General features: G+C 49.8%; 1 protein-coding gene and 1 pseudogene across 1 annotated transcript; one reads left to right on the top strand and one right to left on the bottom strand.

Annotated features, from left to right (window-relative positions):
- Positions 1-12,134: 12,134 nt before the first annotated feature.
- Positions 12,135-12,273, bottom strand: LOC123056323 (uncharacterized; annotated as a pseudogene).
- Positions 12,274-13,470: 1,197 nt separating this feature from the next.
- LOC123049270 (uncharacterized) lies at positions 13,471-14,179 on the top strand. The gene has a single exon (XM_044472215.1). The coding sequence runs from the start codon at positions 13,621-13,623 to the stop codon at positions 14,125-14,127; it is 507 nt and encodes a 168-aa protein (XP_044328150.1). The 5' UTR covers positions 13,471-13,620; the 3' UTR covers positions 14,128-14,179.
- Positions 14,180-14,550: the final 371 nt, after the last annotated feature.

The raw sequence follows: 14,550 nt of genomic DNA, 5'->3' as shown, positions 1-14,550 counted from the left end.
CCATGGGCAGCGGCGGAAGCACAATACGGACAACCCTGCAAGCATTCCCGTAACGCTTTTTATCCATTCTTCTTTACTTTTCTTTATCATAAACAGGTGACCGACAGGACTGCATATACAACGGACTCTGTCGGAGTTCGGATCCGCACACTTCCCAAAGGGTTACTTCAGATAAGGACTCCCCTCCCAGAGGACGGACGGCGCAGACGTGCGACAGGAGGTCCAAATTAGTTTTTGTAGACCGCACTCTCTATTTCGAGCCTGTACTATGCCTTTTTTCCTCCGTCCCTGACCCCGAGCATGTCAAATGGCGGGGTTGTGGATTTTTCCTTTTTTATATATGAATTTATCATTGGCTTATTACTCAACTCCCAGTAAACTTCATCCGAACTAATCTTCTATACTCTTTTTACAATGAGTACGGCCGCAACGGCGGTGTTACAAGACGCACCTCGGCATAACCGGCCAGGGGCTCGGCTTGGGAACAAATGAGTCGCCAGTAAAAGCCCGAACAGCTCTATAGCATACTTCGGCGTCGCAAGTTTGGCCTTATATGCATCAGCTCCGAATCATTGTCTTTAGTCAATAGTTGGGTTGCCCGGCTCCTGTGTTTGCTACCCTACGTTCCGCTCTATCGGCTAGGGTAGTAAAGGGAGAACTACTGCGATTGTGCCCTGGCTTTGACCGGATGAGCACCTCAGTAGAGAAAGCCGAAAACTGACTGTCATGATGCGGCGAGAGCTGGTCAACCACTTGACGACTTATCCGAATCTTTAGCGATTCCCCATGTCACACGAAGGGTCTTTTTCAGATCAAAACATGTAAGGCACAATATTACGATACGCCGCATACATACTAGGGGCTATGTCGTAGCCCCACCATAAAACTCCTATGGCTAAGTGAAAGTGTTAACGCCCTATAGTCCGATTGCCTGGTTCGCCGCATTATCACCTCCTTTATGGACCAAGACGTTGGATAAAGAGTGATTCAATGCTTTTCCGAACACCCCCTTATTTCCTACGAGGGGGCTGAAGCCGACGACTGGAAAACTTTCAAATTACATTAAAAACGGCCGCACAGGAGGAATACAAGCTTTCGAGCAAAAAATAGATTAACTACAAAGTTGTCTGTTACAACCCTTGTACACATCACTCGAATATTATGTCTTTCGAGCACTGACCCTCTATCAAGCGGGCGGCCTCTAGGACGTCTCCAAAATAATGCTCCGGTTCCGGACGGTCCTTGCCTTCGGGTGGACTCTTCATCGCAATATTGGTGGCCTTCATCTTCCCCCAGAACGTCTTGACTCGGGCGAAGGCCATCCGTGCACCTTCAATGCACGCCGACCGCTTCATAGCGTCGATACGCGGCACCGTGTCAGCAAGCCGCTGCACCAGGCCGAAGTAACTATTTGGAACAGTTTCAGTCGGCCACAAATGGACTACGACGTTCTTCATGGCAGCGCCGGATATCCTATGCAGCTCGGCCCACTGGGACATCTGTTCATTCAGCAACAGAGGGCGCTTCGAAGCGCCGAATTGCGACCAGAAAAGCTTCTCCGTTGCACACCCCTCTCGCGTGTGATAAAACTGCGCCGCATCGGAAGAACTCTTCGGCAAGTCTAAAAAGTTGTCCGGAGAACTCCATACTTGGTTAAGCTGAGCATAGTTCGGATCGCCGAACTTATCCTGTAGCAAAAAGGGCTTGCCAGCCACAATATCCCCAGCTTGCCGGATTTCCTCACGGGCTGCTCTGGATTCAAACCGCGCCTCTCTCGCCTCTCGTAAGGCCTTGTCAAGTTCAGCCGTTTTGGCTTCATTTTCCTTCTCAAGAAGTTTACAACGGCCAACTGCATTTTCTAACTCACGCGCCATGATGGACATGGCCTCCTTGTCCTGGCGCCGCGCGGCTTGTTCGGCCCTCAACTCGGCCGATGCCTTTTCGGCGGCCACATTACTAAAACGGGCCTGTTCCTTGGCCCGGGCTAGCTCCGCCCGCAGGGCTTCCAGGGCGGCAGCACCATCTGCATTCATGCATATTCCATATAAAACTCTTTTCAGAGTCAAGCTTAAATTACAAAGCACACTGGTGTAAGGAATGCCCACAAAACATACCTTGTGAGTCGTCAAGACGCCTGTTGATCAATGCAATGTCATCCTCCGCAGTATCCATCTTTCGCTGCAATTCGGCCACTTCCGTACCACGGGAAGCGAGACAGTTTGCATTCCAAGTTAAAGCAAGGTCAGTACCTGAGTGTGTCTTTTCGATCCTCCGATCGCTTCTTGTGGAAGGCAATCCGAGTCTCAGGGGCTACTGCATATACAACAGGTGCATTCGGTCAATAATATTCCATTGACAAAATTACATCACAAACCTCAAAACCCCTTAGAAGGCTCATGAAGGCCTCATTCAACCCGCTCTTCGCGGAGAGAACCTTTTCGACCACCATAACCATTAAGGCACGGTGCTCCTCTGAAACGGACGCCTGTCGCAGCATGTCCGTCAGCGTCTTCGGCACTCCTGGGTCTTCGGACACCGTTGCCGGAGCACGATATTCCTTTAAAGGAATCTGCTTAACTGCCTCCAGAATCATCTCCGGTTGTGAGCCGGACAGTTTGGGGCCGCCATTCTTGACCCCCAAACCCAGAATGACAGAGGCACCACCTTCGGGTAACTCCTTCCTCGTTTCATGTGCTACTTGCCGGTCGGGAGGGGCCCTCCGGGATGACACCTCAAGATTATCCGCCCTGTTGGGCGAGGAGGCTGGAGAAGGCGTGTCACTCTCCATCGTCTCTGGAAGAAGGTCCCCCGAGGAGGAGGACAATTGAGAAACACCAGGCGTTAACCTGCGAGGACGTGCACATATCGGAGAACTACTTCAGCAATAAGAAAAGAATGAGGTATGGTTAAAGTACCTCACTTCACTTATGGTCTGGCCGGAGGTTCGTCCTCATCATCAGGCTCCACATTGACATCGCTCGCCTGGCTCAAGCCGACCGATGATGGCATTTTTTCTTTCTTGGAAAGTTTCCCCTCCTGGCCTCCAGAGGCAGCCCGCTTCTTGCCATGGCAGGCATCTCCTTTGGGCTCAACGCTCTCACCCCCCTCTGCAGACACCCAGTACGGTGTCAGAATTAACATCCGCGTCAGCAGGGTGGACGCAGGATCTTCGGGAAGGGGCGTCGGACTCCAGATTAATACCGCTTTCTTTATCCAGTCCTGCGTAGGGGCGTAGTGCTCAGTATGTTGTCAAAAGATGTTGAAATAAAAGGTGTTGAATACTTACCGAAGTGTCCAGATGATTGCAATCGAGGCCAACATCTTTGGTGGTGTCCGGCTATTGCTCTCGCTCCCCGAAATATAATTTCCATGTTCCTTCGTGCGTCGTGCCGAAGAAGTGTTGAAGGGTCCGCCGCCCTTCTGGATTGAACTCCTACATACGGATAGGCCGCCGCTGACATGGCAGGATCCGGCGGACTAGCATTACTTGAACAATGTTCACAAGCTTGATGCCTCTCTCGGTAAGGCTTCAGATGCGACTTTGTAGAGTCTGCACCTCATTAACGGATCCCCAGTTCAATCCCTTGTTGATCCATGAAGCGAGTTGAATTGGAGGGCCGGGTCGGAAAGCAGGAGGTGCCATCCACTTGGAGCCCCATGGCTCGTTGACATAAAACCATCCCTGCTGCCATAGTTGGGAAGACTCGGCGAAAGATCCTTCAAACCAAACCGCGCTGGCAAGCTTGCTTATAGCAACGCTGCCGCACTCTGCCTGCTCCTCCTCTGTCACCTGCGGTCTCACATGAAAAGTCTTGAGCCACAAACCAAAGTGCGGAGGAGTCCGGAGGAAGGCTTCACACGTGACGATGAATGTCGAGATGAGAAGAATGGCGTCCGGGGCCAGATCGTGAAAGTCTAGCCCATAGTAGAACATGAGCCCCCAGACAACGGGGCTAAGTGCGAACCCTAGCCCATGAAGGAAGTGGGATACAAATACTACCCTCTCACCAGATTTGGGGGTGGGAATAATCTGCCCCTCAGCAGGAAGCCGATGAAGGATTTCTGGGGTCAGGTACCTCGCTACGCGGAGCTTCGCAATATCCTCCTCCATGACGGAAGAGGCCACCAACCGGCCTGAACGGCTGGGCCCGGACATGATTGGGGCGGCTGATGATTGGAACTCGAGGGCTAAAACTCGAGAAGGCTGGGGTTGAGGAAGAAGCAAGTGCAGAAGAGAAAGATAAGTCTGGGTCCCTATATAAAGGCCCAGAATATCGAGCGTCCCATCCTGGGTCTCGAGACTTACCTATCCTCAAGGAGTTGTACTCGGGGGACGGTTGGGTTACCCATACCAACATTATTGAAAATCCCGTGAATAAGGGGACACGATCTCTGCTTTGACAAGACGTGCCAATAAAACCGCTTCCCGAGACGTGGGGCGATAGGATAGCCAATGGTTGGAAATAATAACCGGGCGGGCATGATGCAATATCTCAACGGTTGTCGACCTATTGGACTCGTGGAGTACTGTATTTTCTGCAATTATGTACACAGGTCCGAATACAATCATCACATCCGAAGACTATATCGGAGTTTGGAGGAAGGAGAACCCGCCTTGCAATGCCAAAGACAATCTGCGCGCCGGACTCCTCGTCATTGAAGCCAGGTTCAGGGGCTACTGAGGGAGTCCTGGACTAAGGGGTCCTCGGGCGTCCGGCCTGTTATCCATGGGCCGGACTGATGGGCTATGAAGACACGAAGACCGAAGACTATACCCGTGTACGGATTGGACTCTAGTTGGCATGGAAGGCAAGCTGGGCGATTGATTATGAAGATTCCCTCTTATGTAACCGACCTCGTGTAACCCTAGATCTCTCCGGTGTCTATATAAACCGGAGAGCATAGTCCGGATAGGACAGGTTCATTACCATATACTCATAGGCTAGACTTCTAGGGTTTAGCCATTACGATCTCGTGGTAGATCAACTCTTGTAACACTCATATTCATCAAGATCAATCAAGCAGGAAGTAGGGTATTACCTCCATAGAGAGGGCCCGAACCTGGGTAAACATCGTGTCCCCCGTCTCCTGTTACCATCGATTCTAGACGCACAGTTCGGGACCCCCTACCCGAGATCCGCCGGTTTTGACACCGACACTCGACCCAGCCCACAACGCTGGAAGACGACGTGGTGAGAGACCCCCTAGCTGGGACACAGTCAGCTGGGGCGGTCCTGGGGGACGAGAAAGGAAAATTCATTGTAGGAGGTTTCTGGATAATAGATTGGTGTGCGGGCGTTCTCATGACGGAAGCTTTGGCGCTTATATTCAGTCTATCCCTTGCGCAACGGGTGTGATGGAATTGACTTGTCATTAATTCTGATAATTTGGAGGTCATTGATATCATGAATAATGGAGGGCGGTCGACATGAGCGGCGACGAGAATTTTTGAGGATTGCTATTTTGTTGCTTGTGATTTTCCTATTTCTAGGTCCAAATATTGTAATACTCCCTCCTTTTTGGTTTATAGGGCTTATCTCAAAATTTTAGATTTCTCATTTTATAAGTCCCAATTTGATGGTTCCCTACCACATGTTTAGATTTCAAGGTGCATTAAATAAGAGAAAATTAACCAATGCATGGGCTACATGCATGCATGCATTGCAATTAATGCATTGGTAAACATAATTTTTTGAGGAAAACGAGTGCATTAATTGAGTGTTTTTGCAAACTACAAAAATTATTCCACCACTCACCATCTACCTTGGTTGATGGGATTTTTGAATTGAGCCCTATAAACTGGAAAGGAGGTAGTAGTGAAGCAAATAAGGTTTTTCTCATGAGCTTGCTAGGTTGGCTAGATTTTCTTGTACTATTGATTGGTTTGCAGAGCCTTTAAAAGAGATTGTAGACTTCCTTGCAAATGATGTATTTGTTGTTTCGATTGAATAAAGCTTTTGCACGCTGTCAACTCAGACTTACTGCTTCATCTCTCCTCCTAAGCGAACATGCGACTAGGATTCCTACCTCCTGTCGGCGGAGCCGCTAATCTGCCTCGTCTTTTGTGGCCTTACGAACATGAAGGCATGGTGTTGGCGTACGACAATCTATGGGGCCAAGACAGACCCCTTTCCATTCGGTGAAGGGGAACGCAGCACACAAAGAGCGGCAAGAACCACGATCAACACACAGTGGATTTACCTAGGTTCGGGCCACAAAGATGAGTAACACCCTACTCCTGATTTTGGTGGATTTATGTGTGTCTCAGTCCTGTTTTACAAGAGTGCAACCCTTGCCAGCAAAGAGCTCGGGGGGTGCTACTGGTTAAACATGGATCGAATCCATCTAAATGATGCCATGGGCCTCCTTTTATAGCTTAAGGGGTCACCAGCAATGGCAGAAAGGTAACTACATGCCGACGATAGCCACAGTGCTATCATACCTAACCCTGATAGTGTAGGACAAATGCATTTAATGCATTGTTAGGTGTCTTGCTCTGCTGAATGCTGGGAAGGGGTCCTGCTCCACCTATACCGTCAGCCCAGCTACCTTTTATTTCCATGACACGCATATGGACGGGTGTCAATAAAGGCAATATTGATGTGGTGATTAACCACGCGGCCTAACATCCTCTACCTATCCACCTGCGCGCCTGCCACCTATTGGCAGATCTCCGTGCACTCACCACCTGTCAGCAGATTGCTGATGGGTAGGTGTGGGTGAAGCGGCAGGGAGCTTGGGGGTTGTTGGCAATGTGGAGAGTACGTTCCCAGGAAGGCCTGCTACCCGGAAATCCTGGTCTTGCTCAAGCCTTGAGCCTGGGATGATCTTTAATACTTCTTGATGACCCGCCTGAAGGTCTTTTTCAAAGTATTTATTCAGTGTGTCTTGAGTGTCTTGGGGTGGATCCATTTTGTGTCATATCCTTCCTGGCACAAAGGCTGCAACTTGCTAGTCCGTGGTCAAGGGTATGAACACCCACTGTTCACTACACCGACACGTGGTGGATCTCGACCCTTGTCGACGGGAGTTCTTTGATTTAGATGTCTTTTGAGTTTTGTTACGATTTGTGTCCTGCTGATGAAGATGTGAGAATGAAGGTTCCCTGAAGATGGAAAGGTTCTCCCCGCCTGGACACCGTCCCGGTGGTGCGGCTAGCATCGTCGGAGGGCGCGTGGAAGGCATGTCTCTGGTGGATCTCGCAGGATTCGGTAGGTGATTGTCTTCGGTGGATCTGCTTGGATCCGGTCTTCGTTTGTCAACATTCGTGTGTCTTCAGGTTGGATCCTTTCGATGTACGCTTCTCTTCATCGGCGACATTTGTTGTTCAGGTGTGTTGGTCCGATGGGGCCTTAGCATGACGACTTCTGGACTGTCTATTATAACTCTTGCCAAGTTATTTTTTTAGAGTACGCCAATGGCGTACCTTAGCTTTATAAAAGAGAGAGGTTTAATTACAAGATTTCCATCCAAAGTGCGAACACGAAGGACGGGGTACAACGCACACGACACCGACACCTATCTACCCTAGGCTAACTTCGCACAAAACGTTGTAGTCCTCCAACTCCCACCCCGCCTACCTCCACTATGCAATCTCTTCCAGAATCTTGAAAGGTAGATCGCTTGCGTTCTTTTGCTCACTGATCCTGTTAAAGACTCTAGCGTTCCTTTGCTTGCAGAGTGCCTAAGCCATCACCGTCACCAGAGTGTCAAAACCTCTACGGCCAGGTCCTTTGAATCTCGTGCGCACTGCCAGCCACCAGTCCTTGAACACGTCAGACTCCACCGGGCCCTGCACCTCAACCGCAATGAGATTAAACACCTTGTGCCACACTTCCTGCGCATAAGTGCACTTCGCAAGGATGTGATCTACGTTGTCTTCTGCCTGCAAGCACGTGTAACAGGCTGATGGTTGATCCTGTAAACCATGTTATGGCAAGGGAGGGCGATGACAGTGGCTTGTCTTTGAAAGAATTGGTGGAAGCGTATGCCTCTTAGGCAGGGACGCGTACGTGTTATATAGCATAAGATTACAGGGTTTGGCCGGTGGTTATTAGTCTTGACCTCTACTCCAAGTCATACACAAGATAAGGAGATAAAGATCAATCTAGCCTAACCACCGGCCTGGTTACAACAAGATACACACACACAATAATGTTACAAGTTGTCACAACCTTTACAAGCCTATCGTCTAACATCCTCCCTCAATCTCAACATGTCAAGGTTTAGATTGTTCTTGAAGGCTTGAAGCTGTCGGACTTGAAGTGGTTTAGTGAAACCATCGGCAACCTGATCTACGGTTGGAATAAACTTTATCTCTAGTAACCTGCGAGCAACTCTTTCTCGAACAAAATGAAAATCAATCTCTATGTGTTTAGTCCTTGCATGAAACACATGATTTGCAGAGAGATATGTTGCTCCAAGGTTATCACACCACAAATATGACACATGTGGTCTATAAATACCCAACTCATCAAGCAATGTTTCAACCCACATTACCTCAGCTATTGCATTTGCCAATGACTTATATTCTGCTTCTGTACTGGAACGTGAGACAGTAGCTTGTTTCTTGGCAGTCCATGATATAAGATTAGATCCAAGAAAGACAGCAAAACCCCCTATTGACCTCCTATCATCTGGACACCCTGCCCAGTCTGCATCAGAAAAGGCTCTCACTGTTGTTGAGGGAGACTTGCATATTGTTAGTCCAATTCCAGCACTACCCTGAATATATCTCAATATTCTTTTTACAGCTGTCCAATGAGAAGAGGTAGGTGCATGCAGAAACTGACAAACCTTGTTGACAGAAAACGATATATCAGGTCTTGTCAGTGTTAGATATTGAAGTGCCCCAACTATGCTTCGATATCTGGTTCCCTCTTCTGGACTTAACAATTTTCCTTCATATAGTGATAGTTTTTCAATGGTTGACATAGGTGTGCTTGGCAGTTTACAATCCTTCATTCCCACACGCTCTAGTATGTCTAAGGCATACTTTTCTTGTGTGAGCAAGATGCCATCTTTTATCTTCTTTACTTCAATACCTAGGAAGTAATGAAGCTCTCCCAAATCTTTGAGCGCAAAGTCACTTTTTAAGTTTTTTAACAGTGCTGAAGTGGCTTCTTGTGATGAACTAGCTACAATTATGTCATCAACATAAATCAACATAAAAATGATCACCTTTCCTTTCCTGAAGAAGAACAGAGAAGTATCTCCTTTTGATGGACGAAAGCCAAGCTATTGCAGTTTCAAGCTCAGCCTTGAGTACCATGCTCTGGGTGCTTGTTTCAGACCATATAAAGCCTTGTCCAATTTACACACATGATGTGGTTTGGAGACATCCTCAAAACCAGGTGGCTGTCGCATATAGACCTCTTCCTCGAGAACGCCATGTAAGAACGCATTCTGTACATCCAATTGGCAAAGACTCCATCCCCTAGAAACAGCAATAGATAGAACAAGTCTAATAGTAGCAGCTTTTACAACTGGACTAAAAGTGTCCTCATAATCAATGCTGTAGCGTTGTTAAAAACCTTTAGCTACTAACCTAGCCTTGTACCTATCTATTGTTTCATCAGCTTTCTTTTTAATTTTATACACCCACTTGCAATCTATAATATTCCTCCCTGGCTTATAAGGAACTAGATGCCAAGTCTGATTTTTCATTAGTGCATCAAATTCACTATTCATAGCATTGTTCCATTTTTCATTGTGTAAAGCTTCTAGCACATTTTCTGGCTCACCAGTAGCAGCAAAGCCTGTAAACTTAAAGTTCTTGTTATACCTGACTGTCCCATCTTTGGGCACCAATGGGTTTGTAATACCTCATTGTGACCGAGTCACCCGTGTGGTTGTAGTATTGGGTTGAGTTGTTGCCGCAGAAGATCCAGCAGCATGCACATGAGATCCACCTCGTACCGTTGCAGGTGAATCCCCTTCAGCAGATGCGCTGTCCCCCGTCCTCGGATCCAATGCGCGAGGGGCAGAGGGGGGCGCCCCATGAGGAGGCGACACTTGGCCGGGGACCCGCAGGACGCTGTCGGCTTCATCATTGTGTCGCGCGCCGGGTGTCCCGCAGCCAGCCGACTCGTGCTAGCTGTTGCGTGGCGACAACTGCAGGTCGGCCCCGCGCGAGGCCCCGCCCGACCGCTCCGCTGCATCTGGTTGCGTGTCGTGCGCGGGTGGGCTGGCACCTGATGGCGTCAGAGGATCAGCCCCGGGATCCGCACCAGCAGCAGGAGGCCCGCCTGCACTGAATCACTCGGGATCAGCGCCGTCAGCCGGATCGTCCTCGTGTCCAGCGCTAGTGCAAATCTGGTTCTGCATAAAATCACACGGCGGAACAGCAATTTTTTGACTGCTCCCATTAGTAGCATCAGGATAACTATTAGCCAATTGATCATCTACACATTTTTCTCCCCCATGATCAGTTGGATTTAAAAGCTCCGGAGACAAAAGAAGGATTTCGGCCCGAAGGCGAGCACCGGCGTTTGGGTGCAAAGTGGCGAAGGGAAACACTGCCTCATCAAAGACTACATCTCTGGAGATATAAACTCGTCCGATGGATATGTCAAGACACTTAAACCCCTTGTGAAGATTACTGTAACCTAAAAAGACACACTGTTTCGAACGGAATTGGAGTTTATGGGCGTTGTGGACGTAAGTTCGGCCAACAAGCACACCCAAAGACACGTAGAGATGAGTAGTTGGGTTTCTCGTGGCATAACTTTTCAAGAGGTGTTTGAAAGTTGATGACTTTACTTGGTAGTCTATTGATGAGATAGGTAGCCGCAATGAAGGCCTCATCCCAAAATTTGAGAGGCATGCATGCTTGGGCTAGAAGAGAGAGTCCAACCTCGACAATATGTCGATGTTTACGTTTTGCTGACCCGTTTTACTGGTGTGCGTGGGGACAAGAAACATGATGAGATATGCCAACCTTAGTGAAAAAGGAATTTAGTTTCACATATTCTCCACCCCAGTCGGTTTGGAGGGCAAGAATTTTACGATCAAATTGTCTTTCAACAAGGTTTTGGAAGTCATGAAATTTCTGAAAAACTTCTGACTTATGTTTGATTAGGTAGATCCATGTGAACTTACTGAAATCATCGATGAAGCTCACATAGTATTTCTTTCTACCTATGGATTCAACTGCTGGTCCCCACACATCAGAAAAAATAAGTTCCAAAGGAAATTTTGACTCACTTATTGATTTTGGATAAGGCAACTGATGGCTTTTGCCTCGTTGACAGGAATCACAAACAAATTCATTAACTAACTTAACACATGGAAGCTTATTGTGGCTAATTATTTTGCTAACAATAGAAGATGAAGGATGCCCTAGGCGCCGGTGCCACCTATCCGAGGAGGGGGTGGCACTGAGCACATGCTTCTTGGCGCCTCGTTCCATGTGTTTGACAGGGTATACTCCTCTCCTACCCCTACCTTGCAGTAGAACTCTCTTCGATCCCGATCCTTTACAAAAAAAAGAATGATGGTGAATTTCAACAAATGTATCGTTGTCAATGGCAAGGCGGCTAGCAGAGATAAGACTCTTGTCTGCCTCGGGCACATGTAGGACATCATTAAGGAGAAGATCACGTTCAGGGGTAGAAATATGAGATTGACCAATATGGGATATAGTCATACCTGAACCACTCGCCGTGTGTATCTGATCTTCTCCAGTGTACCGGTCTCAAACCGTGAGCTTCTCTAGGTCACCTGTGATGTGGTTTGTAGCACCACTATCCAGGTACCAGTTGGTGTCGACTCCGTACTGAGGATCCGCCATGTTTGCCGAGCGCTCCTCTCCCCCTTGGTATGAGGATAACGCTTCCAGCATTTCCATGCCGGGTGCCCTATCTTGCCGCAGACCCGACAGGTCGGCTTGGCAGAGGGATTGTTGGAGTAGTTCCCACCGCCGCCACCGTTGCCGTTGTTGCGCCCGTTCCCATGGTTTGGTGGGTTGGGTGACTTGGGGAAGTTGCCACGGGCGCGGTCACCACCGCCGCCAGCCTGTTTGTTGGGGAAGTTCCGGCCGCGGTCACCACCGCCGTCGTTGTTCTTGTTGAAGCGGCCGCGAGTCGCGGCGTTTGCAGATGACTGAGAGGATCCGCCGCGCAGACTCATGCGAGTCTCGAAGCTCAGCAGCTGTGAGTACAGCTCCGGGACGGTGACTGGTTCGACCCTGGAGCACATGGCCGAGACCACCGGGTCGAACTCCTCATCGAGTCCAGCGAGGATGTGAGAAACGACATCTTCTTCATCAACCTTCTTCCCTGAAGCCATTAGTTCATCACACAAAGCTCTAATCTTACCAACGTAGGCCCTGTTTGGTTCAGCTTTTATCGGCGGATTCCGCTGCCGCGCAGCAGAATCCGAACCAAAGGGCGAACCCAGAAGAATCCGATTCCAGAAATCCGCTGCCAAAATCTGAACCAAAAGCGGAAGCAGCCCATGACCTGCTTTCCAAAATCTGATTCCCCTGCGGGCCAAAATCTGAAAAACCTGTATCAGCTGGTTTGCCAAATGACCTACATCTTTTTCACATCAGATTTTCCACAGCTGTTTTTCCACAGCAGATTTTTCACAGCTGCTTTTAGAAATCCACAGCCGAACCAAACAGGGCCGTAATCAGTGATGCTATTGTTGCCCTTCTGGAGGTTCGCCAACGCGATCCGGACGTTGATCGTCCTTGCACGCGTGTGTGAGGCGAGCATGCCTTGCACCCTGTTCCACAGCTCGGCTGCGGTGTGGCACGTAGCCACCTGAATTGCCATCTCACGCGGGAGCGAGGTCAGCAGATAGGAGAACACCTGCTGATCCTTCGCGTACCACGTGGAGAACTCCGGGTTGGGAGCTTTGGACTTGGTCTTGCCGTCGTTGCTGGTGACCTCAATGGTCTGGGGCGGCACCGCCTGCTCGGCGTCGAGGAACTCCGCCATCCGAGCCCCCCTGATCGCCGACAGGACGGTGGCGCGCCATAGGGCTTCGTTCCCTCTGGTAAGCTTCTCTGTTGCGGCGTGCACAAATGAAGAGGAGGGGAAGGAAGTGGAAGAGCTTGCCATGGATGATGTCGAGGCCTGCTCTGATTACCATGAAAGAATTGGTGGAAGCGTATGCATCTCTGGCAGGGACGCGTATGTGTTATATAGTATAAGATTACAGGGTTTGGCCGGTGGTTATTAGTCTTGACCTCTACTCCAAGTCATACACAAGATAAGGAGATAAAGATCAATCTAGCCTAACCATCGGCCTGGTTACAACAAGATACACGCACACAATAATTTTACAAGTTGTCACGACCTTTACAAGCCTATCGTCTAACAGTCTTCGGCTCGCATCAATGCTTATAGTCATTGCTAGGTGGTATACAGCTTGGGTTTGTTGTACCTATGACCGATGATGAATAAATCAGAAGTTTTTCTGATTTTTTAATAAAGATCATTTTTTTCAAAAAAGAAAAGAAAGATGCACTCCAGAGTCCAGACTTTCCCATCAATAAATTGACCATCTCCGACTCTATACAGAAGAACAGCTCGAGGCAGTGAAAACGGACGAGAGCCGAAGCAATTGTCGCATTCCTCCTCTTGTTCCGTCCCCAGCAAAAACTCCTCCGATATGCCGCCGGCGACGGCGCTGATGGACGATGTGGTCGTGGAGATCCTGCTCCGCCTCCCGCCCGACGAGCCCGGGTGCCTCGTCCGTGCCTGCCTCGTCTCCAAGCCCTGGCGCCGCCTCCTCACGGGTAACGCCTTCCTCCGCAGCTACCGCAAGTTCCACGCGGCACCGCCCATGCTGGGATTCCTCCACCGCCTCTACGACGAGGATCCCTGCGTCGCCCGATTCGTCCCCACCGCGAAGTCCTTCCGCCCGCCACGCAACCGCCGCTGCTGGTACGCACTCGATGCCCGCCACGGCCGAGCCCTCTTCTACGATTCAGAATCAGAACAGAAGCCCGCTGAGTTCGTCGTCTGGGACCCCGTCACGGACGGGCACCGGAGGATTCCCCTTCCCGAGACCCCCAAATCCTGGAACGCGGCGGTGCTCTGCGCCGTGGATGGCTGCGACCACCTCGACTGCCATGGCGACGACCCCTTCCTCGTGGCATTCGTGGGCACCTGTTAGACTAAGTATATATTAGAGATACGTGTTGTAATATAACTGGTATTTGTACGGTTCCCTTTTATAAATATATGACAGCCATACTCACCAAGGACATCGAGCATTGTTCCAAACCCTAATCTGTTTAACATGGTATCAGACTACGCATTCGGTCCGCGCCGTGCTTCCGCTTCCTCTGCCGCCGCCGCATCGGCCTTCGCCGCCGCGCCGCCTCCATCAACCCTGGCGACGGAATCGCTGTTCATGGCGTCTATCCCGCTCGCCTGGGCCCGTCCGTCCGCATCGGGGTCGCGTCCTCCAGCGCCCCGATCGCCCGCGCCTTCGATCGCCCATGATGCCGCTCTGGCGTCGCACGCGTTTGATCCCGCGCAGCCATCCAGAAATCCATCGCTTGCGTACGGTGCTCCCATGCAGGATCGATGCGAT

This window comes from Triticum aestivum, chromosome 2D (assembly GCF_018294505.1).
Source record: "Triticum aestivum cultivar Chinese Spring chromosome 2D, IWGSC CS RefSeq v2.1, whole genome shotgun sequence".
Classification (NCBI taxonomy): domain Eukaryota; kingdom Viridiplantae; phylum Streptophyta; class Magnoliopsida; order Poales; family Poaceae; genus Triticum; species Triticum aestivum.
The sequence above is the reverse complement of the archived record's forward strand: the minus strand, read 5'-3'. Positions and strand labels throughout refer to the sequence as shown.